This window comes from Schistocerca cancellata, chromosome 3, assembly GCF_023864275.1.
Source record: "Schistocerca cancellata isolate TAMUIC-IGC-003103 chromosome 3, iqSchCanc2.1, whole genome shotgun sequence".
Taxonomy (NCBI): domain Eukaryota; kingdom Metazoa; phylum Arthropoda; class Insecta; order Orthoptera; family Acrididae; genus Schistocerca; species Schistocerca cancellata.
In genome coordinates, this window is record NC_064628.1 from 185,918,289 (window position 1) to 185,945,128 (window position 26,840).

Genomic DNA, 26,840 nt, shown 5'->3' on the forward strand with positions numbered 1-26,840 from the left:
TTGTGTGCAATGAGAGGAGGTTGAGGTTTGCTGGAAAGGTTGTGAAGGGTGAGTGAGTTGCCTTTCCGGAGGTGGGAAACCAGGAGATTGGATAGTTTTTTTAAGGTGGAGTGTGGCATGCTGTTCTAATTTGCGGTTGGCCTGTAGGAGGATGCTCTGAACAACCGGTGTGGATGTGGGAGAGGAAAGATTGAGGACTTTTATTAAGGATAGGAGTTGATGGGTGTGTTGATTGGCTGAGTGGATGTGTAGGTGAAGGATTAGGTGGGTTAGGGCAATGGATTGTTCGGTTTGGAACTGGTATAGGGACTGATGGAAAGAAGGGTTGCAGCCAGAGATGGGAACTTTAAGTGTGAGGCCTTTGGGGGTGACGCCAAATGTCAGACAAGCCTGAGAAAATAAAATATGGGAGTGTAATCTGGCTAGGGCGAAGGCATGTTTGCGGAGGGAATGTAAATAAAACTTAATGGGGTCATTGTGGAGGTGTTGTGAGGGTGACATGGTACTAGAAGGTGGAAAGTGGAACACGAGGCTGAAATGAAAATGAAAATAAATATAAAAATATATGGGGAGAGATAAAGGTAAAACTAGAAAGCAAATGGAGATCTGGTGTGAAAAAAGGCGAAAAAGGGTTGGTTAGAGCTGGGCTATGTTGATCCTGTGGTGAACTTGTGTAGGTAGATAATGATGTGCATAAAGGTTAGGTGGTTGTGTTGCCGCCAAAACACGTTAAAGGGTGGAGAAATATGGGAAAAATTTCGAAAAAACTACGTGAGGATGTATTAAAAGGAGTGGTTTGGTGGTGGCAGATTATGGAAATGAAGCTAACAATTGTCTGATGAAGAAACAATGACGTTAAAACCTGTGGGAAGCGGCTAAAAATGATCGGTGATGTGAGAAAAACGGAAATGGAAATAAAGCAAAAGTTATTAAAACTAGCCGAAAAGGTTGTTTAATAGCTGAAAGGAACTGTTTGTGAATTGGAAACGGTGGATTTTATAGCAGTAATTAACAGTTTTGTTAAAAGTATTGTTTGCATAACTATATATGTTAACTTCATGATTTAAGCAAATAATTCGGCTTAACCCCTGTAGTAGAAGAAACTGTTAAAAAGAACCAATTTTTCTATTTATTCAGTTAATTTATTGAGTTAAGTTTTAATTGTAATTTCTGTAAATTTAACTTCGAACAATGTGTAGTTTCAGCATCTATTATTGTGAGGATAAAGAAGGACACAATTTTTAGTCCCGAGACAGTCAGTCCATGCCCGACTTTCAGACAAGAACCTGTGTTGGTTAGAACAACAACAATGCATCAAATTAACTGTGAAATACGCGTAACACAACTAGGCTGTGTGTTATAACAATGACGGTGTCTGTTCAATACATACCGCAATATTCTGCAAGACTTGTGAACTGTGTGGTTTGGTTTTTACTGCTCGTAAATGTACAACAGTAAACTATTGAAGCAGAATGTGGATCTTCACTTGCAATCTATTAATGAGACTTAACGAAAACTAAAAAATAGTGCACTGGCCATATAACTGTGTATTATTGGGGGGTTGTGAACAGTGAAAGTAAACATCTGTGAAATGCAAATGTGCACCTGTCGGCTACATCATTTAAAGTAGTCCGTGTTTGACTTCCACTTCCACCCCCCTCCCCTTCCACCCCCCACCCCCCCCCAGCCCAATTTTTCAGCCAGTATAGCAATGCAGTACATTGACACCGATGTATGCACAATACTGATGAATTACCATTGCCGTGTTACACCATTTTCTTATCTCAAAGGACTCTGATAACTCTCCCACAAATTTAATTTAGGATTTGGTGTTCATTAGTTTCTTTCTCATAAAGTTCACTGTCTTCTTGCTGAGGTCTGTCTGTTCCAATCCTTGGATTAATGATGGTCTATCTATATAGTTATATGCCTTCTTGAATTCTACAAAGGTACATACGGTCTCTCTGCTTATAATGCTTGGTGTCTCAGGAATATTTCAGCACAGAATCCTTCCACACTGAATACTACAAGATACTCTCCTACTTTGTTTTACAGTTGGAGCTGTGTCCTACTGGGCAGGCACTGTGATGGAATTTTGTATCTGATGGGCAGTAAAGATATCTCTCTGTAACTGTTAACAACAGTCCTACCCCTTTATTATGTAGAGACATTTCCAGTCTTCTGGTATTACATCAGTCTCCCATATGTCTTCTATGATATTTGTTATTTCTCTGGTGGCGTTTAGCCCAGCTTTGAAAGTACTTCAGCTATGATGTCATCTTCTTCTGCTGTTCTACCATTTTTCTTGACTTGTCATCTGATCTCCAATTCATCTGAACGTTTTGACATACCATTTCTCTTTTTCTCTCAGCTTCTTGGGAATCTCTCTACCTGTTCAACTCAATTCAATAGTCCACCAACGTACTTCACCACTGTCTCAAATTTCTCTTTGTCATTCAGTGCCAGTTCTCCACCCTTTAATCTGAAACACAGATTTTGTGGTTGGTGTCCTGTGATCTTGGTTTCAAATGTTGTTATTGTTCTTTCATTATTCCAGCCAACTATAGGAACATGTCAATTCAACTGTCTCTTTTCCCAAACTTTGACAATGTGCAATGCTCCTCCATTCATTTCCGATGTAGTTCTTTTCTCTCCTGGGTCCACACTTTAACTGTCTCCACCTTGGGCTTTTCAGGTAACATTCATGTGTTCACAATTTTTCAATCTGGCATACCCCTGTACATGGTACTATTATGCTTAGGTCACCACTTCCAAAGGCAAAGCTACTGCCAATACACCCCCACCCCCTCCCTCCCCCCTCCTCCGCTCTACCCAGGAAGAAGGATCTGTGTACCCTTTCTTTCTTTTTGTGTCTAATTTAATCGCACAATCAAATGTCACATCATTTTTGAAAGTGTTTGGGCATTGTGTATTGAGACAGGACATGTAACCAACTGGGCATGGAACACTGTGTAAAACCACATCCTGACTAGTTGGCATGCCAGCCCCCTTTGTGTTAGACTCAATACAGGGTCAGCGGTTCCCCCTTCCCCGGAGGTGGGCACTTCAATGCACTCGGCTATCCAGGCAAATCTAAAACAGACCTGCCAGACAGCACTCCTCCCCCCCCCCCCCCCACCCAAACACTGCTCTCTCTTCCTCTTCCCCACCCACTGCTACCATCCCATGTGATAATTGCATTCTGGCCCAAGCTGCAGAGTTGGTGGTCATGTGTGTGTGAGATGTGCTTTCTTGTGCATGCGATTGGTGTGTGTTTCTCTTTTTCTGATGAAGGCTGTGGCTGTAATTTTTCTGTAAGTGTCTTATAATTGTAACTGTCTTCAACTTAATGTGTCATCTTTATGGTAAGTGGCAAGCTATCTTCCCTAACTTTTATATAAATATGACAAAAACTCTACAGATCTGAAATAAAAAATGCTAAGTGGAGTGCAGATGATGAGTAAATTTTACGTTGCAAAAGTAAAAGTAAAGCAGCCTACAATGTAATCAAAATGAAAATTGATAATATCCGTAAAGATAACAGTATCCCCATTGACTGTGATACACTCAATAAATATTTTCTAAATATTATCAGCACGACCACTCAATATCTCTCCATTAGGTTCAGAAGCCCTGCCAGCTCATGCAAAACAAACAAGTGAGAAATTTATGTGGACCCTAATCATTTTAAATGACATTGATAAATCGATACACAAACTAAGCAATTCCACAACAGAAGACCATTTTGTTCAAATGGCTCTGAGCACTATGGGACTTAACATCTGAGGTCATCAGTCCCCTAGAACTTAGAACTACTTAAACCTAACTAACCTAAGGACATCACACACATCCATGCCCGAGGGAGGATTCAAACCTACGACCATAGCAGTCACGCGGTTCCAGACTGAAGTGCCTAGAATCGCTCAGCCACAACGGCCAGCAGACCATTTTGGACTCAGTAATTTTGTCATAAAGTGTATAGCAAAGGAAATTAAAATAATGCTTCTTTTCTTTCACAGCCCAACAGTACTAGGTGAAGGAACTTTCCCAGAATGTCTTAAGCTCATAGTTACATTACCTATGTATAAAAAAGATGAGAAAAACCTTGCCAATAACTACAGGCCCTTTTAAATAGTACCAATCATATCCTAGATGATAGAAAAATTTATGCATAAACAGATATATAGCTATTTGCAAAGCAACAAAATATTAAATTTGCAACAATTCGGATTCAGGTCTCATCTGTCAGCTGTAAAAGCAGTTGAAGCTTTGGTGAATAACGTTTATGAAGAGCACAGAAAAAGGCTATCTATTTCTGGGACACTTACTGATTTAAGCAAAGCATTTGAATCAGTGTTACATGAAATAATCTGCAAAAAGTCAGAATATTATGGCATAGGAGGTAAATCATTCAATTTATTCAAATCTTATTTAAGCAATAGGTTACAGCTTTTGTATGAAAATAAGCAGATATCAGCAATACTCCCAATAGAAAGAGAAATACCACAAGGCTCTGTTCTTAGGTGTTTCCTGTTTATTGCCTACATTAATGACTTTTAAAATTATATACAAAGTAGGAATATAGTATATGATGATTACATGACATTAATAACCACATGTGAGAATTTACAAAGTGTACTAGCTAACAACAGAGAAATTATGCAAATTACTGATCACTGGTGATATGCCAATTAGCTGTGTATAAAAAAACACAAAAAATAAAGGTAACCAAAAATAAAACAGTAAAACTTCTTGGACTGTTTATAGACGAAAAACACTCTTGGGAAGAGCACCCAAATTGTCTGTACAGCAAAGGCAATTTCCCAGGAGCTAAATATATTTTCAGATGGCAGAGGAAGACAATTAGATGTCTAGTAGGATTACCAGTCAGAGTCCTGCAGAACTTCCTGCTAACCCTTGTATTTATACCTACTTGATACACAGCTGTGTTCACTATTTCATCTCTGAAAGCTACCCATTCTTCTTCTACTGCATTCCTTTCCCCTATTCTTGTCAATCATTGCCTAATGCTCCCTCTGAAACTCAACAATTTTTGGCCATTTCAGTCTCTCCAGGTCCCATCTCCTTAATTGCCTACCTTTTTGGAATTTCTTCAGTTTTAATCTACAGTTCATAACTGATAAATTGTGGTAAGAGTCCACATCTGCCCCTGAAAATGTCTTACAGTTTAAAATCTGGTTCTGAAATCTCTGTCTAGCCATTATATAATCAATCTGAAATTTTCCGTGGTCTTCATATCTCTTCCATGTACACAAACTTCTTTCATCATTTTTAAACCAAGTGTCAACGGTGATTAAATTATGCTCCGTGCAGAATTCTACCAGGCAGCTTCCTCTTTCATTCCTTCCTCCCAGTCCATATTCACCTACTATTTTTCCTTCTCTTCCCTTTCCTACTATCAAATTCCAGTCCCTCATGACTATTAAATTTTTGTCTCATTTAACAATCTGAATAATTTCCTTTTCCTCATCATAAATATCTTTGATCTCCTCATCATCTGTGGAGCTAGTTGGTGTATAAACTTGTACTACTGTGGTGGGTGAGGGCTTTGTGTCTATCGTGGCTACAATAATGTGTTCACCATAGTAGCTTATCTGTCTCTCTATTTCCTTATTCATTATTGAACCTATTCCTGGATTACCCATACACTGTATTTCCTACCTGTGAGGACAAGCTTACTCTGAGAATAATGCGACTGAAGTATCTTCGATTTTGGCAGGCAATTCACCACTATTCCAAAGGGAGGGGGGGAGGGAGGGGGGGGGGAAGGTTCCTCCAACCTAAAAACCTCCCATGTAGCGTGCCACCCACCCACCACATGTACTCCACTATCCCAGCAGCTGTGTGCTGCATGTAGTGCTTGCCTGACCCATTAACGGAAACCCTATGATTCTCCGTCTGGTAGCAGAGATTGAGAAATTTGCATCTGATGTAGACACAGAATCATCCGAGCCCCTGGTTCAGACCTTCCACTCTGTTCTGAACTTGAGGACTGCAATTGATTATGAGTATAATGTTACAGACAGTGAGTTTAGAGTGTATCCCATGTGCAGGGCTGACTATCTTGCAAACAGTTGTACCCAGTGTGCTTGATAGATGCTGACAGAGCCTCCTACACATCTCGAACGAGACCTTCTGGCAAACTTACTGAGCTGACATTTGACATTGGCATTTTTTCTCAACCTGTCTCCTAATATCCTTTGGGGGAGGGGGGGGGGGGGTCCATAACCTGCCTAACAATGGAGCTCCCAAAGATAAGAATATGTGCCTTCTGCACTTGTCCAGACTGGGCAGGAAAATCAGTCACTGGCCTGACATGTGAGCATACCATGCCGGCTTAGAAGTTTTACCAACACTGGATAGCACATCGTACCTCTTGCTAAGTTTTCAGGAGTTAGCTGTGTGGCCTGTTCCTGCTTTCGTCTTCTGCCCAGAGACATGCAAACTCACCACTGTTCACCACTCCCTCTCAATTGAAGACAGACCAGTCAGATGTTGCTTATCGGAAGTCAGAGCAACAACATGGTTACCGTAGGTTTCCAACCTCACCAAAAGTATCACAGAGCTTGTCACTAGTGCCCTGATGTCGCTGTGACTTTGGGCAGAAGTGTGAAGCCTGTTGGCCATGGTCAACATGGTCTACACAGCTTCCAGCTGTTTATGGACAGCAGCCAGTTCTCCTTGTTTATGCACACAAGAAGCACTGTCCCTATCCATTTCATACTGTTATTGTTGTTGCTCTTTTTTTAACACTTCATAAAACATCAAAAATACAACAATGAAGTCATGACTAAATCAGAGGAGGAGAGAAAGTTACTCAACTATGGCACCACTGAGTGAGATGTACACAAACATAAACGAACATAAAAATCTGCTCTGCAGTGGTCTCCTAAACACTAAGTTTGCAGATAGAATTCAGACTTTTATCTTTTATCGCCATCAGGTAAAAAAAACTGGCATTCTAAGGATCAGAACGTGGAATGTTAGATCCCTTAATCTGGCAGGTAGGTTAGAAAATTTAAAAAAGGAAATGGATAGGTTAAAGTTAGATGTAGTGGGAATTAGTGAAGTTGAGTGGCAGGAAGAACTGGACTTCTGGTCAGGTGAATACAGTGTTATAAATATAAAATCAGATTGGAGTACTTGTGGTAGGTGGCACGCAACATGGGAGGTTTTTGTTGGAGGAACCCCCTAGGGTTCAAGATAAATTGCTTGACAAAATCAAAGATGCATCAGTCACATTATAATCAAAGCAAGCTTGTCCTCACAGGGAGGAAATACAATATCGGTAAACTGCAGGAGCACCATTGGTAAGGCCCCAGAATTAACATTGTTTATTAAAGGTAATAGCACCCCAATAGTATTAGGAACAGAGAGTTGGTTGAAAGCTTAAGTGAACAGCAACAACATCCTAAATTCAAATTGGAATATGATTAAGGAGAGGTGGATGCCAAAGGTGGTGGCATATTTAAGGCAGTAAAGAACTCAATAAAACAAGTATTAAAAAAAAAGTTTTGTTACAGCACAATGAACATTTTATTTATGGTCATAACTTTTATAGGAAATTAAAACATGAACTTTAGTTTATTTTTCTATGTAATCACCATTAATGTCTAAAACACTTGTTCAGTCAGGGCACCAAGTTATGGATACTGTTATCATACACTCTGCTGCCTGTTACAGTTCCTTTTGACATGTCACCATTCTCTGACCACTGTCCACCACAAAATACCTTAAGTTTTTGAAAAACATGAAAGTTTGAGAGTGCCAGATCAGGACTGTAGAGCAGGAGATCCGGTAATTCCCACTGAAACTTGTCCAGTTGCACCCTTGTCCTTGCTGCAATGTGAAGCTGAGCATTGTTGTGAAGCAGAACGATGCCCTTTGAGAATAGTTCCCACTGGCAGTTTTAAATGCTGTACCAAAGTTAATAAGATTATACAAAACCTCTCAGCACTTAATGTCAGTCCTCTTGGCAGGAAGTCTTTCAACACAATACCATTTCAGTCCCAGAAAACTGGCTGTGTCAGACAATTTGAATGATGCCACTGACTGGCTTGTTGTTTAGTCTCTGGAGTCTAGTAAGGAAACCATGTTTCATCACCAGTTGCAAAGTGACTCAAAAACTGATCACCATCCTTGCCTTAGCACTCCAAAAATGACAAAGAACACACCAAAAGCTTTTTTTGGTGTTCATCTGTCAGTATTCTTGGGACCCATCTCGCACATTATTTACTTTTTTATTTTGTTTGTATTAAAGCTTGTCAGTAACAATCGCATATATTACTTTACAAGCTTGGGTAGCTCAGTTGGTAGAGCACTTGCCCGCTAAAGGCAAAGGTCCTGAGTTCGAGTCTCAGTCTGGCACACAGTTTTAATCTGCCAGGAAGTTTCATATCAGCGCACACTCCGCTACAGAGTGAAAATCTCATTCTGGATGCAATGTGTATTTTTCATGAGCAATAAAAAGGGTGGTAATGATGTTTATGTTGATCTCTAAACCAATTTTCTGTACAGGTTACAGAACAATAAATGTAAACTGTTACAATGCCTGTTGTGGTGTGTAATTTGTAGTATTTTGTACACAGTATTTTCAAAAAATGGAAGAAAGGGGTACAAAGTTTCACAGGTTGGCTGTATAGTTATTTATTGACATCCTACGAAAATTTGTTGACATTATGTTAATTTGAACTTGCATAATTCCTATACGTGAAGCATTTACATTGCCCTTAAAGAACATATAAACCAACAAAGTAATAGTGTCCCACATTGGTGAGACATAGAAATGTATGACAAAGTTTGGTTGAAAAATAATTAAGAGCCACAATATATGACAATGAAACCAGGTATCACAGAAATCTTGTATGTATAAAAATTGTTTAATATTTTAATAAAACATAACATAGAAACAGATCACTAATTAACAATTGTCAAGGTAATATATATCCTTAACAGTAGTAGTAAATGCCATACCTACATGTCACTTAAATTCAAACAATGGAAAATCCAGGATGGAATGTAACAATATTGTGAAAAGGAATGTTGCTACTCATCATATAGCGGAGATGCTGAGTCGCAGATAGGCACAACAAAAATACTGTCACAAATTTAGTTTTCGGCCAATGAGGCCTTCGTCAAAATTAGAAGACAAACACACACATACGCACTAATGCAAATGCAACTCTCACACACACACACACACACACACACACACACACGGCAGCAGTCCTGTGTGTGTGTGTGTGTGTGTGTGTGTGTGTGTGTGTGTGTGTGTGTGTGAGAGAGTTGCATTTGCGTGAACGTGTGTGTGTGTGTGTGTGTGTGTGTGTGTGTGTGTGTGTGTGTGTGTGTGTGTGTCGCCTACTTTTCACGAAGGTCTTATTGGCCAAAAGCTATATTTGTGACAGTCTTACTGTTGTGCCTATCTTACACTCAGCATCTCTGCTTATAGTGAGTAGCAACTTTCCTTTTCACAATATTGTTATTTAAATTCAATATGATGAACTTGAAAGAGAAGAGCATCGGATATCAAGAATAAATCAATACTAAAACTTCCAACAGGTTTCAGGTGAAACATACATTGATAGAAGCTTATAAGGACAAAGCAACACTCACAATGAATTGCAAACACTCGTGGTAAGATGATAATAGTGAACAAGCAACTACACATAATAGGCTGCAAGCACAAAAAATGGTGCCCTAAAAAAACTGGAGGATCACTGCTGTTTTGGGAATAGAGCAAAAACAATTTCAAAGGTCATAACAGAAAAAAGGCTCAATACAAAAAGCACACAACAAAACTTGGATTTCACACCACCAGATTAATGCAAAATCAACAGAGCAATGACGAAGTTCAAGAATGATGAAGCATCCAGTGAGGATTCAATATCAACCCAACTATGAAAACATGCAATTCTGCAAGTAGTCAAAAATCTACAACAGTGATACAACATACTGCATTTCCCCAAGTATAAGATGACCCTGAAAATAAGGTCATCCCTTTTTTTAAGAGGTTCCTAGAGGAAAATTTATTTTTTAACATATTCTGACTTACCAAATCACAAATTTTTATCCCTCTTTTTGTTTGCTGTCATCTGTGGTGAATTACCATCACCATCACCATCCTAACAGGACAGCTGTGACACATCTTCATTGTCACACATATTTGGCTATTTCTTCAAAATAAGTTGCTCTTTCTGACGTTATGGTTACGGTGGGGCCTGCAAACACTGCTGTCTTTTTTTCTGAGCACATGGAGCATTTCGCTTCTATACTGACGTGAATGTTAAAATATCCCTTGCTTTCAAACATATCTTCTCCATGCTGCTCTCTCATTGCCTGTGTTGAACCAGCATCTTACACAACCCCCAACTGTTCCCGTCACACCTAATGGTGTGCATCGACAACATTGCAGTATTATATACAGAAGTACACCACTGGACCCAATCTACACTTTTTGCATCATCTGCAGACATGTATGCTACTGTTGACTGTTTGTCCAATTTTAAAGTCAGTTCAATTCCCTGTACAAATGGATTCAGGCAAATTGAAGTTAAACATGGTAGATGTTCATAAAAAGCCAAAATATGCAGTATATAAAGTACTCATTCCTATGGTTGGCAGCACAACAAAATTTGCTGCCCACTCACCACTCCCCTCCTTCCCACACAACGTTGCCAATTTAGCGAGTTTCTCACTAGATTAAGGAACATTTTGACATCAAAAGTGACATTTTACAACTGTTTAGTGACTAAATTTATTCAGCGACTTTTTAAAGTATGTTTCTTCAACTACCACATGCAACTTCTCTAGAATATATACGCCGTAACTCTTAATTCTACAGGGAAACACTAACCAAACTTGAAAAGAACAGCTGTTTGATACTTCAAAAATCCAGAGCAAGGCACTCTCAAGTCAGCATTAATCTCATGCCATGCCACTTCGAAACTCTTCAGGTAGCTTGGAATCTGTAATTGTCTCATGTCATTTCGGAAGTGTTGTATTTTACAACAATGGGATGTAAAATTATAAAAAATTGTTCCACAGTGAAACTACTCCATTCTATGATCAAAAATACAAACAATTTGCTGTACTTAACTTATTTACAAAGTGTTTTAGGTGAAGTTCGAACAGCCATGAAAGCATTTGAGGGTGGAAACTCTGATCCCACATAATTGCTGGACATTTACTTTTCTTTTGCAATCACTTTGTAAAAGAGTGATTTATGAGACTGCTATTACCATGAAAGTCTTAACTACATCTGATCAAGGAAGTCATCCTAATCCTATATTTCACTCAGCTATGCTTTTGAAACCTATGCTAGGAAGTTCAACTTAACTGAGGACAGTGTCAAATTGGTAACAAAACAATGCATTGACTTTAGAGTGAAGCTTATAAAAGAATTATAAAACAAAAATTTTAATCAAGACGAACAAAATTATCTGTAACAAGTACTAATGATGTCATCCATCTATCAAAAGAAATGGGATATGATGATATCAATGCATTGGGAAATATCTACTACTATGGGGTACACAAAACTTGATAAGTATGGCATTAATGGCAGTGCCCTTCAGTAGCTTAAATCCTACCTATCAAACAGAAATCGAAGAGTTAGCATCTCTTTAAATGGCACAAATAATTTCTCTGACTGGAAAAAAAATTTATCTCAGGGTCTTCCACAAGGCTCCACATTAGGCCCTGTCCTATTTCTCTTCTATGTTAATGACGTACCACTAAATATCAGCTCCCCATCAGTTCTGTTCACAGATAATACTTCTGCCTTAGTTGAAGATCTGGATTCGGAAAAAATTCCCAGATCTGTGATCAGTGCCCTTGCTACCTTAGAAACTTGGTTTCAGATAAAAGGGTTGAATCTAAACATATCTAAGACTCACACGATCCAATTCAAAACCAAACAGTCAAAATATGAGCAGATTCAAATTGTTCACAACAACCAAGATATAAATGTAGATAAAAATTTGAGCTGGCAGCCACACGTTAAATACCTAACAAATAATCTGAGCATCTTTGCATTTGCAATGCAAATATTATCAACTGCAACTGACATGGACATACGAAAAGTAGCATATACAAGCTACTTTGAATCCATTATTAGGTATGGCATTGTTTTTTGGGGTAACTCGAGGAACATGGTGTGGATACTAAAAACACAGGAAAAAACATTCAAAATATGTGCACTGCAAATCATAAAGAACCACGTTGCCCATTATTTAGAAAACTTAAAATATTAACTCTGCCATCCCTATTCATATTTGAGATTTATTAAATTTTTGTACATCAGGTATGAATTATTTGAGGAAAACCATTTTGTCCATCCACATGATACTAAAAACAAAGAAATATTTATGCTCCCCACCCTCCACCTCAGACTGTATGCCCAGGGACCTCAATACACAGGAATGAAAATTTGTAATAAATTAACAGGGAACAAGTTGATGCAGATGTATTTACCTCCACTTAAAAGAAAGCTATATGAGGTACTGACACTGAAATGTTATTACTCAGTGGATGAATTCATGCAGGAAAAACTGGAAATTTGAGCTGGTACAATGTGTTACATATTTCAAGAAATATCAAAGATGATAGTGATGCACAGCCATCAACTTAAACTTTGGGGCAACTTCAACACCCTCTAATCTGTCGATTGACAATTCCAAAGATGATGATGAATAAATTGTTTTTATACTCTTTTCTTAATTTCCTTTAAAAGACATTCCTAACTGTTATACATACAAACAAATAATTCCAAAATAATAAAAATATACATAAATATTTTTGTGTTTCAATTCATCAATATTTGGGTTCAGAAACAAGTAAGGGTTTTTGAAGAACAACATTTTCACCTTTGAATGTTAACTGTACTTAAAAACAGCATAAAATGTATGTATATGATATTCATGCATGAATGAAAACTTTTAATGTAAACCTGTTAAATACAAAAAAAAATGTTTGTAAGTTGATAGAATTTGACGCTATTTCCTCCTGTGTTTCACGAAATTGTCAATGTTTTAAGCAGATCATTAGATGGTTGTTGTGGCTGATTCATTCTCATCTATCCCTTGTACTAGTGCTGCAAGTCAAATATCCTGTGACTCTTTGAGCAAGGTTGACACTGTATCAAGTATTTCGGCATATCAGAACGTCTCGAGCCTATTACAATGAAAGTCCTACCCATCAAAATTCTTCAAAATAAATTTGTATGAAACCTCAGAAGCCAAAGCTTCATTTGTAAATCTAAGCAGATCTATTAAACAATGTGTAAAATCATTGATCTCAGCAGCAATAGTTTAATTTGCAAATATAAGACAACCTCGTACTTTTTGAATGAAGAATTTCGGGGAAAAAGCTTCATCTTATAGTTGGATAAATACAGTATACGATACATCCAAGATTCACAATGACTGTAAAATGCACTGATATATATTTGCTACAGTAAGCAGACACTGGCAGCCCAGTTCTACCCAAGAAACACCAGATCTTATTGATGGCACTGCTCCTGTGATTAAAGAAGAACGTGGAGCACATGATTGGTGAATATGAGACTGTTTCTTGAATAGCATAATGTTGTGTGGAATAAATGTGAAATCTCAAAACACTACCAAAGTACATAATTGCCAGAAGCAAGAAATATTTATCAGTATATGTGGACTTTAAGAAAACTTATGATTCAATTAATAAGCAGCAAATTTTATGACATTCTCAAAGAAATTAGGGTGAACAAAAACGTGTTACTCTTAATCATCTAAACAGTTCGAAAGTTAAGTTCATGGGTGAGATTTCAGAACCATTTAAAGCAAAATCCCACATAAGACAAAAGATTGACCTATTTATATTATACCTTTCACCTGTGTCAAGGACAAAGCTGTCAAATACTTGGAAATAACACTTGAATAAGATGGTATTAAAGAATAAATTGTAATAGATCATAAAAAAGGAAACATTCACTCAACTACGTAACATTTGATTATGATCTTTTAGTGTTATCATGGCACACTGGTTCAACCATTAGACAAATTAACACTCCCGAGGAGGTAACAGCAAAACTTATCACATAAATTTCTTTGGAAAGACAAAGTACATGTCCAGCACTAAATAAATGCCTGAAATACATCTCCACAAGGAATGGTAGAATCAATAGGATTGGCCAGATCAAATAAATCAGTCAGATTATATAACAACACAGTTTAGACATGAATGCAAACTATGAAAGAGTCAAGAAAATGGATAAGGAATTCTTTTTCACAAAGAACACCCACATTTCAAAAAGCGATCTCGATGAATGTCAAGCTAACAAATTACCAGTGGCAACAGGAGGATATAGTGAAGAGTGAGCGAGAGAGAGTGAGTGTGAGTGAGGGAGTGAGTGAGTGAGGGAGAGGGAGAGGGAGAGAAAGAGAGAGAGAGAGAGAGAGAGAGAGAGAGAGAGAATTAGGAGCAGAACATATTAAGAGAAAATATTGCACCAAGAAATATCTGTCATAATGAGCGACTCTGCAGCAACCAAGGGATGTAACAGAGCTTCACAGGTGATGCAGAAATGAAAGATGAAATTCTCTGAACACATTTCATGCATGGTTGACACTAGACTCACTAAGATAATCTTTAATCACTTAAAGAACTCACGTAGAAAAGGCAAGTCATATGGACTGAGACAAGAAAAAGCAGAAGTCATAGAAATTAAGTTGTGTTGGCACCAAAGAAAACTGAAATCAATAAAAACAATATGGGAAGGATATATTGTAACTCACCACAAAGAGGTGTTGAGTCACAGACAGGTATAGTGAAAAAGAATGTTAGAAATATTTCATCTTTTGGAGAAAGTCCTTCAAAAGCAGAAGAAGTAGAAACTGTAAAACACACACACACACACACACACACACACACACACACACACACACACACAAAGCACAACCCACACACGCATATGGCTGGCCACTGTCTTCAAGCACTACGAGGCTGGTCCTGTAAGTACCTGGCCTGACTGAGAGATGGCAGTTGTTGTTGAAAAACGTCTCTGGATTAGAAAGTATATGATCTATGAAGCATATGTTTCAAGTTTCAAAAAGAACAGATATCATCTTCATACAGTTAAGGCTAACCAGCCATTGACCTTCTTCTGTGCGGATGCATATGCATTGCCAAAACTCTTATGGGTCTCGGTAAGATTGTCTGCCACGAGTAATGAGTGTAATGGGCAGGGGCACTACGAACATAGTGTGTGGACATTAAGTTGGGAATGTGAGTCTCACGGGGAGCGTGCAAGGGATAAATCCCAGCAGCCGCAGTATCCTCTGTGCCCTTGGTGGCTCAGATGGATAGAGCGTCTGCCATGTAAGCAGGAGATTCCATGTTCGTGTCCCAGTCAGGGCACACATTTTCAACTATCCCTGTTGATGTATACCAATACCTGTCAGCAGCTTTGGGTCTTCATTTAATTATCATTTCACTGTTTAGTATTTGTTTGACAGCCATCAACAGTGAATGTTGTGAGTGAAAATAGAGAAAATTGGTCATCATTATGTGATACAATATTTTTTTTGAAAGGCCTCAGTGCAACCAATATTAAAGATGTGCTAGATTCTACTTTGGGAGAGTCTGCTCCTTCGTTGAGAGCAGTAAAATATTGGGCAGCTGATTTTAAATGAGGCCATTTGATCTGCCAAGACAAGCATCACAGTGGTCGACCAAATGAGTTTACGACTCCAGAAATGCTGAAGAAAATCCACAGAGCGGTACTGAATGATCGTTAACTGAAAGTGCGTGAGCTAGCAGACATAGTAGGCATTTCAAAAAGTGTGGTACATCGCATATTAACTGAAACTTTGGACATGAGAAAACTGTGTGCAAGGTTTGTGCCGCATTTGCTCACACTCTAGCAAAAACAGTGTCGTGAAGATGTTTCAAATGAGTGTTTCGCAAAGTTTCGCAGCAACAGAGCTGATTTTTTGCACCATTCCATAACCATGGATGAAACATGGGTCCACCACTTCACTCCTGAGACAAAAGAACAATCAAAACAATAGACATAAATTGGAGAATCAACTCCAAAGAAGACAAAGACTGTTTCATCTGCCGGCAAGGTCATGGCGTCAGTTTTTTGGGATGCGCGTGGGATAATTTTCATTGACTACCTTGAAAAAGGAAAAACTACGAATGATGAGTATTATGTGAACTTATAGCAATGTTTGGGTGAAGAAATCAAGCAAAAATGACAGTATTTGGCCAAGAAGAAAAAGTTATTTCTTCAGGACAATACACCAGCTCACAAGTCCATTACTGCAATGGCCAAAATTAATGAATTAAAGTTTGAATTGCTACCTCATATGCCCTATTCACCAGATTTAGCCCCCTTGGATTATTTTCTGTTGCCAAACTTGAAAAAATGGCGTAGTGGTCAAAGATCTTCAACAAATGAAGATGTGATGTCAGCAGTTAATGGCTATTTTGAGGAGTTAGACAGTTCTCATTATAAGAAGGGTATTGAACTTATTGAACATCACTGGTAAAATTGTACAGAGATGAAAGGAGATAATATTGAAAAATAAATACATTTTTTCCAAAATTTTTGTGTTTTCTTTGTTGGGTCAGGTACTTATGGGACCATCCTTGTACTGCTTGTAGCTACGGGCTGTAGCATCCGGGAAGATGGTGGCTGTGTGTGTGTTTGTGTGTGTGTGTGTGTGTGTGTGTGTGTGTGTGTGTGTGTGTGTTTGAGTATCAACCTATCCTTTACACACTATGGAATCTCTATTGTTTGACATCATTAAGTGTTAGTTGGGGTGCTCCATAGTATGTTAAAGTCAATTCAAGAAGAAGGAAACTGAAATAAAGGCCCTACTCAAAGAATGAATCAGTTCATATTGGATAAAATGAATAAGTGATATTTATCTCCTGAAGTGAGGAGGTAACATATCAAAAGTAGTCAGCAGGTAGAAATGCAAGTTTTGTTAAGCAGTCAATAGGTAATATGCTCATAAGAAACCTATGAAAAAACAAGCTGATTTTAGCAACCATCTGTCAGTAAGTAAATGAACTAATTATGTTATTTTTCTCATTGTAGCAGCACAGAGTAGCCTATTTACTGAATGGAATAAATGTGCAATGATGAAGAGTATGTGACAGTTTTCACTTATCCATGATTCCCTTGGGAAATATACAGTACAGCGTGTTTCAGAACTTGTTTTACAACCTATGAGAAGGAGGGGGAAGAGATTTGAACAATAAAATGAGAAAAAAGCCTCTGTATAAACACATATCCAAAAATACCTCATCTCTAAGTTATTTTCGCAAGGACAATTTACTAAGATCTAAAGTCAGAAATCTGCAACAAATATTAAAGAATGCCGTCTACTTGTTTCTGCACATACATACATTAATGAGAGTATGAACTGACACACACACTTTATTAACCCCAAACAGTGCCCCTTGGTTTGACAGGGCTCCATGACACACCAATAAAACACCTCTGCTGATGAAACATGACTGCTACATAAAACAACTGTGTTAAGTAGCCCCATAAATAATAACTGAAAGAATAAAAGTAGCCCCATAAATAATAATTGAAAGAGCTAAGTTATGGGGAACAAGCAGGCATGGAATTGGTTCTCCCTGCATGTTTCATGTGTCAAGGTAGATATTACCCTACTACACATAAAAAATTGTCACTGAGAAGTATTCAAGCCTCATCATACAGAATGTTCTGAATAAAATCCTTGTAAATAAACAATATAGTACATTCTGGGAGCTCATATGGGCCTACCACACAGTCAGCCTTCCACACAGTCACCTAGAATTCTGGCCCATATATCAACTGTTAGTGGTGTCTAACTTGAACTGTGCCATGAGGTTCCTCATCTACCCATACATTTTGTGAGGGTGGAAGTGGAAAATTTGCTACTAGTTTCTTAACTGAGAACATTGTAAAATAATGTTCCATTAACAACTAAAAAAATGAAGCTTTTTCAAATATTCGTTTATATTAATTTTTTTTATTTTGTAGTGAGAAGTTATCTCCATGACATTGTAATTCTGTCAGAGACAGCAAAGGACTTGGAAGAGCAGTTGAACGGAATGGATGGCGTCTTGAAGGGAGGATATAAGATGAACATCAACAAATACAAAACGAGAATAATGGAATGTAGTCGAATTAAGTCGGGTGATGTTGAGGGTATTAGATTAGAAAATGAGACACTTAAAGTAGTAAAGGAGTTTTGCTATTTGGGGAGCAAAATAACTGATGATGGTCGAAGTAGAGAGGATATAAAATTTAGACTGGCAATGGCAAGGAAAGCGTTTCTGAAGAAGAGAAATTTGTTAACATCGAGTATAGATTTAAGTGTCAGGAAGTCGTTTCTGAAAGAATTTGTATGGAGTGTAGCCATGTATGGAAGTTAAACATGGACGATAAATAGTTTGGACAAGAAGAGAATAGAAGCTTTCGAAATGTGGTGCTACGAAGGAATGCTGAAGATTAGATGAGTAGATCACATAACTAATGAAGAGGTATTTAATAGAATTGGAGAGAAGAGGAGTTTGTGGCACAACTTGACCAGAAGAAGGGATCGGTTGGTAGGACATGTTCTGAGGCATCAAGGGATCACCAATTTAGTATTGGAGGGCAGCGTGGAGGGTAAAAATCATAGGGGGAGACCAAGAGATGAATACACTAAGCAGATTCAGAAGGATGTAGGTTGCAGTAGGTACTGGGAGATGAAGAAGCTTGCACAGGATAGAGTAGCATGGAGAGCTGCATCAAACCAGTCTCAGGACTGAAGACCACAACAACAACAGTTATCTCCAGCATCCCTAAATTTGTAAAATTATTTCTGGTGTACCCTGTACAGTAGTTTCACAGCAATATGAAGATGACTGTTCATATCATCATTTACCAGTAATATGTAACAATAGTAGCAATTTTAAATGCTGGTTTTTGCAACATTACTGCCTTCTAAAATCTTCTAGACAGCTTTTTGGTGAAACAGTTAACTACTCCTTTAAACAAGAAATTAAAACCATAAAAAATAAGATTAAAATATAAGATTTCATCCAAACTGATTCGTTTTCAGAATATTTGTTTGTAAATTAACAAGTGTTTTCGCATGCACACTTAAAGCAAGTGAAACAATGAAACAATTACCCTCTGAAAGCCATGCTGGAACATATGAATCTACTACTGCAACCAGCAGCACACAAGCACGAGCAACTTACATCAGTATATACACTGCAGTCACCGCCAGTTGCCTGCAGCTGCAGGCAGAGTTGTACAGCACGAAGTGATTGCTGCAACAGATTTTTTATTTACACTTTATAACAATAAAATAGAATAAAATTCTAACTAAACAATAACAAATTGTAAAGTCATTCACACTGGAGCTAAAATGAGATGTTTGTTAACAAAGCATGTGATATTTTAAAGGTCATCTCCAACATAAAGAGATGCTGCTACCACTCTGAGAACAATTTTTAGAATACAATCTAGTTGGCAAATGGAATTCAAGGGTGTATCAATGTGCACAGCATTCAAAATTCCACTACTTTCTTTAAAAGAGTAATATTACCACATGGTTGATTTTGCTGTCATTATTCAACGATAAAGTTACTGAATATTACTTAAATAGAGAATATACTAAGGGACAAGATGCTACTTTTCGATGTTTAAGCTGTATTATGAGAGCCTTATTCATTATATTAAATTTAACATCATTCAAAACATTCCAAGTAATAGCAGAAATCAAAGGACCAACAAATGATTCTACTCTTGTAGTGAACTTTAATGTTTGCATAAAAACAGACAGTATTTTCCAAATTTGTGAGGTAACTGGAGAGTGGATCTACTGGCTAAGATACAATGAGACATGACATTCAATAACAGTCTGATTAAGAATACACAATTCAAAAAAAGGGTTTTGAGTGTGGGGACATCTAGAAAAATCTTACATATGAATTATTAATTCAGGTAGTTAAAGGAGATAAAGAAAGAAAAAAAAGTGGCACATGGACAGGGAAAAAGCAATGAAAGAGGAAGCTACCTGGCAGAAGTTTGCTCATTGCATAATTTAATCAGCACTAACATTTGAAAGTAAGCTGTATAGCCTGCCGAAATGGCCGAGCGGTTCAAGGTGCTACAGTCTGGAAGCGCGCGACCGCTACAGTCGCAGGTTCGAATCCTGCCTTGGGCATGGATGTGCGTGATGTCCTTAGGTTAGTTAGGTTTAAGTAGTTCTAAGTTCTAGGGGACTGATGACCTCAGAAGTTAAGTCCCATAGCGCTCAGAGCCATTTGAACCATTTTTTTAAAGCTGTATATGTGGAAGAGACCTGGGGTAACGGTTGGTTTCAGATTGATTATATAATGGGAAGATGAAAATTTTGAAACCAGATGTAAAAATTAAATGAAATAAAATTCCCTTTGGTAAGTAGGATATATGAGACTCAGAAATACCCTCAGACTACAAGAAGAATGTAATAATTCCAATTCCAAATAAAGCTTGTGCTCTCAAGTGTGAAAAATTACCAGAGCATCAGTTTAATAAGCCAAGGTTGAAAATAATTACAAAAATTATTTCCAGAAGAATGAAAAAGTTGGGAGAGGCTGACCTTGGGAAAGAGCAGTTTGGGCTCCAGAGAAATGTAGGATACATGAGGCAATACTGACCCTACAATTTATCATAAATGATGAGCTGAAGAAAGGCAAACCCACATTCAGATCATTTGTAGACTTAGCAAAAGCTTTTGATAAAGCTGACAGGACAACACTCTTTGAAGTTTTGATGGTATAAGGGATAAAATACAGGGACAGAAAAATTATATAGAACAAACCCGACTCGAGTTGTAAGAGTTGAAGGACATGCAAGTGTAGCACTGACTGAGAAAGGAGTGAGACAGGGTTGTTGGCTATCCCTGATGTTATTCAACCTGTACATTCATTCATTGAGCAAGCAGTAAATGAAACAAAGAAGAAATATGGAAAGAAAATTAAAGTTCTGAGAGAAGAAATAAAAATTTTGAGGTTTTGCCAATGGCACTGTGGAATGTAATCAAATTACATCAGTTGGCTTTGAAGGAATTAGGTTACGAAATCTATATGAGTTTTGCTGTTTCGGTAGAAAATAAACTGATAATGGCTATACTAGAGAGGATATAAAATGCAGATTGGCAACAGCAAGAAAAGCCTTGCTGAAAATGAGGAACTTGTTAATGTCTGATACTAATTTAAGTGTTAGTAAGTCTTTTCTGGAGGTATATGCAGCCTTTTATAGAAGTGAAATGCACACAATAAGCAGTTCAGACAAGAAGGGAATAGAAGCTTTTGAAAAGTGGTACTACAGAAGAATTTTGATGATTAGATGAGTAGATGAAATACCCAATGAGGAAGCACAGCTTAACCAGAAGATGGAGTGTGTGTGTGTGTGTGTGTGTGTGTGTGTGTGTAAATGGTTGTAGGTAGCAGCAGTTATTCAGAGATGAATAGGCCTGCACAGGATAGACTGGAGTGGAGAGGTGCAACAAACCAGTCTATGAACTGAAGCTAAGAAGAAGAAGAAGAAGAAGAAGAAGAAGAAGACGAAAAACAACAACAACAGCCAATTAGTAATGAAAGCAGCTGTCGACATGTAAAGGGAAAAAATATTCAAACTTGCAGTTGATGATTTGAAAATTCAAAAAATAAATCCCTGGTGGTGCACAGCTAGCCTGTATTTAACAGGGAAGTGCAAACAGGATGCAATGCTATGCACATCACTTACAGTTCAAAGGTTGTCATTTCCATCATTTCTGATAGATGTCATCACTGTATGCACAGTTTCCCCTTATCTTTGAGAATAGTGATTTTTACCCTTATTTTTCTCTCAAACCCTTACACAATGTTACCACACTAATATGAAGTGTCACATGACAAAAATATGCATCCACATCCACATTCATAGCTAATAATAAAAAAGGTGAAAGAAAAAGAAAAAATACACTGACAATATGTAGGATCGCACGAGTTAAATTTTCCACAGTTTACACTGTCTTTCTTACACACAAAGGTCTTTCTCCTGAGAAACGTATTTAACAACTAGTTTGGCAACCCACATGCAATGGCAATATTTTAAATCTTGTAGGTACAAACATGCTTGATCTTACTGACAGTGGCAGTATAGAGAGAAGGGTTAGTTGTCGGGACATCATCACGGCGACAGTGGTTACTAAAGTTAATAAATCCCTTAAGAAGGCTAGGAGAGTTTAACTGTTGGAAAGAGCAGATAAGCTGCTGTTAGTATCATACTTAGACAATGAATGGACTTAATTTAGTTCCAATATGATGGAATTAGATGAATTATGGGCAAAGCTGAAACTAATTACAAATAACACTGTGGAGGAATATGTGGTCTAGTAAGTGGATTAAGGACTCAAAAAACCACCATGGTTTATTGACAAAATTTGAAAAATGCTGCAGAAACAGACGTTGTTGCACTCTAGGTTAAAAAAAGAATGCACAAATGTCGACAGACAAAAGTTAGTACAAACTCATGCGTCTATAAAAATGATGATGCATGATACCTACAATAACTTTCACCATCACACATTAGTGAGAGATCTTGTTTAAAACCCATGAAAATTCTGGTCCTATTTAAAATCACTGGGCAGGTCAAAGGCTTCTGTTCAGTTACCTGTCAATCATCTGATGTGCCAATAGACGACAGCAAAAGGAAAGCTGAAGTTTCAAATTTTGCATTTAAAAAAATAATTCATGCAGGAGGATAGGAGGATTGTACAGACATACCATCATTTCATAGTCACATAAATTCCCATATCGAGTACATGACATAGGCATCCCTGGCACTGAGAAGCAACACAAAGGAGTTTAAAACAAACAAGCCGCCAGGTCTGAATTCGGTTTTACGGAGAGTACTCTTTGGCAAAAGCCCCTTACTTAGCTCAAATTTCCCAAGTGACTAGAAAAACACGCAGGTGATCTTGTACATAAAAAGGGTAAAATAACACACCTGCAAAATTACAGACCAATATTGTTAACACTGGTTCAATGCAGTGTCCTTGAGCATATTTTAAGTTCCAATACAATAAATTTATTTGAGGGAGAAAAGCATCGGTCTACAAATCACTACAGATTTAGAAAGCATCAGTCATGTGATACACAGCTTGCCATTTTCTCACACAGTATCTTGCAAACCATGGGTGAAGGGCCACAGGCAGAGTCCGTATTCCTAGATTTCTGAAAAGTGTTTGACACAGTGTCCAGCTGCAGATGTCAATGAAGGTCTGAGCACACGAAATATGTTCTCTAGCATGTGAGTGGCTCAAAAACCTCCTAAGTAATAGGGTAACATCAGGTAATATCCCCCCCCCCCCCCAATGCACATCTTCACTCACTCTCTCTCTCTCTCTTTCACACACACACACACACACACACACACACACACACACACACAGGAAGTGTGATAGTACCACTGTTATTCTCTACATATGTTAACGATCTGATGGGGAGGGTGAGCAACAATCTGCAACTGTTTGCTGATGACACTGCTCTATACCTGAAAATATAAACACTGAGTGGCTATAGGAGGATATAGGATGACTTAGGCTTTCTATCTGGTTTGGTGAATAGCAGCTTGCTTTATATCTGGAAAAATAAAAGTTAAAGCAGATGAGTAGGAACAACAATTACTCTGATGCTCAGTAAAGTATTAGGGGTGTGCTACTAGACAGAATAATGTCAATTAAACATCTAGGCACAATGTTGCAAAGTAATATTATACGGGACAAGCAAGTAGGGTAATTAGTGGGAAAGGTGAATGAATGATTTCATTTATTGGAAGAATTTTAGGAATGCCTAACTCATTTATAAAGCAGACCTTAAATAGAACACTGGTGCATCCCATTTTACAGTATTGCTCTCCAGTGTTTGAGATCCCTCCAGGATGGATTAAAGAAAGACACTAAAGCAATTCAGAGGCATACTGCTAGATTTGTTATCAGCTGGTTTGATCAACATTGGAGTGTTACAGAAATATTTTGTGAAGTCAGGTGAGAATCCCTGGAGGGGAGACAACATTCTTTTCGTGAAATACTACTAAGAAAATTTTGAGAACTGACATCTGTGTGGACTGCAGAATGGCTTTACTGCCATCACAGCACACTTTGCCCAAAAACCATGAACATGTGAGTAATTAAGACTAATATGGAAGCATTAGAGTGTTATTTTTCCCTTGCTGGGATTTGCAAGTGTACAGGAAAGGAAATGACTGGTAGTGGTACAAGGTAACCTCTGCCATTCACCATGTGGTGGCTCGCAGAGTAAATATGTGAATGTAGGCATAAATCTTCTTCTTCTTTATCATCTCAGTCCAGTTTAGATATCAGTTACTGACATGATGTTGTCTGTCATTAATACATCTCGTTCATCTGCCACCAGAGAACCACAACTTCTCATGTGAATAGGGAATGCAGAAAAATTCCTAACTTCTTGCAATACAAAAACTTGCTCTAAACTGCTCAGCCATCTAATGGTGCATTTACACCTCTATGCCTTGTACCTAGTCACTGTGCACCTGTGTAGCCTCACTTGCAAGGAGAGGCATGTGTAAACTGCAGACACTATTACAGTGATCAAGATGTCCGGTTTGTTAGCAGCAACTGACACTCCACTCAGTATATTTTGAGACAAAATCACTATCATAAAAAGAAGTTCAAGTAATGGGATACTTAATACCTTTCATATAATGCAAGCATGAGCATAGTGGAAGAGGTACAAGTGGCAAGAAGTATTCTATTTAATATCTGTTCTTGTGATTTCATCATAATGAGCCATTGATGGTAAAGGTAAAAACAAAATACAGAGATATTGTACCAGTGGTGACGAGGTTTGCTCTGACAGGGACAGTTATCCCTGTTTGAAGTTCCAGTTCAAGGTATCTACCACAACAAAATCTATCAACAACCCAAAACTTGTCCAGGCTCTGGTAATATCCCTGGAGGACTACATTAAGCTATGTTGTTAGCATATAAAGTTTCTTTCTCTGGAACACAAAACAGTTATTTGATGCTTAACATTTACAGTCAGCATTCCAAGAATAAACAAATATTTGTTTATTTCTGACCTTGCAACACTGTAGAGGTATATAGAAAGGTAGAAAGGATAACACATTTTTGTTTAAATGTCCAGCAGTCAAATCTCATCAGCACTGGTGTGTGTGTGTGTGTGTGTGTGTGTGTGTGTGTGTGTGTGTGTGTGTGTGTGTGTCTAGTAACCAAGTAATACACGAAACCGATCCAAGTAACACAATACGGCTTTATTCATAACCCTCTGAACAATAACAGAAATAAGCCTCTCGTGACTCCACACGTAACAAGACAAAAGAATCATACAGGAAGTGCAACATAAGTGACACACAGAACAACTGACGTGAGTGGTACAAACTAGAATAACATAGTGAGGGCTAGTCAAAGCTGCTACATGCATATATAAGCGCAAGTCACTGGTAGACAGCAAGGCGGAGACCGTGCCATGTGCACGCTTCCTACAGGTGGCCTCTCATGGCTGGCCCACGCTGATACAGTTGGTGGTTGATTTAAGTACATACACGCGGCAACTCTACACTGAGCACACTCATGCTAACACACACTAGTAGCAAGATACAGCATACCTCTTTCTCATGCAAAGAGAGTGCTCAGGGGACAGAGGAGATGTCGGAGATCCGACAAGAGACACATCCACTAGATCTCGAGTGGAAGCAGCTGGTGCCGATGGCAGGGGAGGGACTACGTGCCAATCAGACACTGGACTATAGGGATGGAATGCATGGAGATGCAGACATGCCCGAGGTGGTTGGCTCACACGGCGCCCGATGACAGCACTGGGAAGATTGTAGTTTGGTGGACACGGGACTGAACCCACTGGCACTGATGGCTGAGGCAAAGGTGATAACGGGGCCAAAGGAGGTGGCCTGACCAGAACAGCAGGCTGTGGCAATGGACCCCAGGCAGGAGACAGACCGGCACATGGTGCCAGGGAGCTGAAGCCTCAGGGCACCACATGTAGAGAAGGCAGCCAATATGATGGAGCACCTCCACAGCAGTCAATAATGGGCCCGAGGTGGAGAGCAGTGATGTGGGCTGCGGCGATCAGTGACACCCACAATAAGTGGGGGCATCAGCCATTTAGACATCACAAAGATGGCGATTTGCCTTTACAAATGTCTGCTTGTGTCTGTGTATGTGCGGATGGATATGTGTGTGTGTGCGAGTGTATACCTGTCCTTTTTTCCCCCTTTACCCTCTCCCTTAAAACCCACATCCTTTCGTCTTTCCTCTTTCCTGACGAAGCAACTGTTTGTTGCGAAAGCTTGAATTTTGTGTGTATGTTTGTGTTTGTTTGTGTGTCTATCGACCTGCCAGCGCTTTTGTTTGGTAAGTCTCATCATCTGAGAGAGAGAGAGAGAGAGAGAGAGAGAGAGAGAGAGAGAGAGAGAGAGAGAGGGTGCGCACCTCCAAACTCAAGAGACGAGTGGTTGGATGTTGTGCCATATTTTGAATTGCAGTGGAATTTGCTGGACTGTTTGGTGACCTCTGATGAGAAATATATTATTCTCTGCAGTTCACATACAATGGTGGACACAGCTACTTCACTTATAAGCATGATTTTGTAGTTATTTTATTTGCTTTCATTGACATAAATTATTTTTTGATCAAAGTGGCTCATAAAGGACCCAGGATGGCTTCGGCACATCAAAGGCCTCAGAATGTATTCAAAAGGCCTTTTACTTGGTTCAGGCTTGCCTTTGTTTGTTCCAGGTT

At 38.5% G+C, this 26,840-nt stretch overlaps 1 protein-coding gene across 1 annotated transcript in view; it reads right to left on the reverse strand.

Moving 5' to 3' along the window:
- The window catches only part of LOC126174805 (death-associated protein kinase dapk-1-like), a 286,891-nt gene that overhangs the window by 193,861 nt on the left and 66,190 nt on the right, over positions 1-26,840 (reverse strand). The window contains exon 8 of the mRNA XM_049921178.1: positions 19,252-19,323. Within this exon, the coding sequence (XP_049777135.1) occupies positions 19,252-19,323 (72 nt within the window). The remainder of the gene's footprint in view (positions 1-19,251; positions 19,324-26,840) is intronic.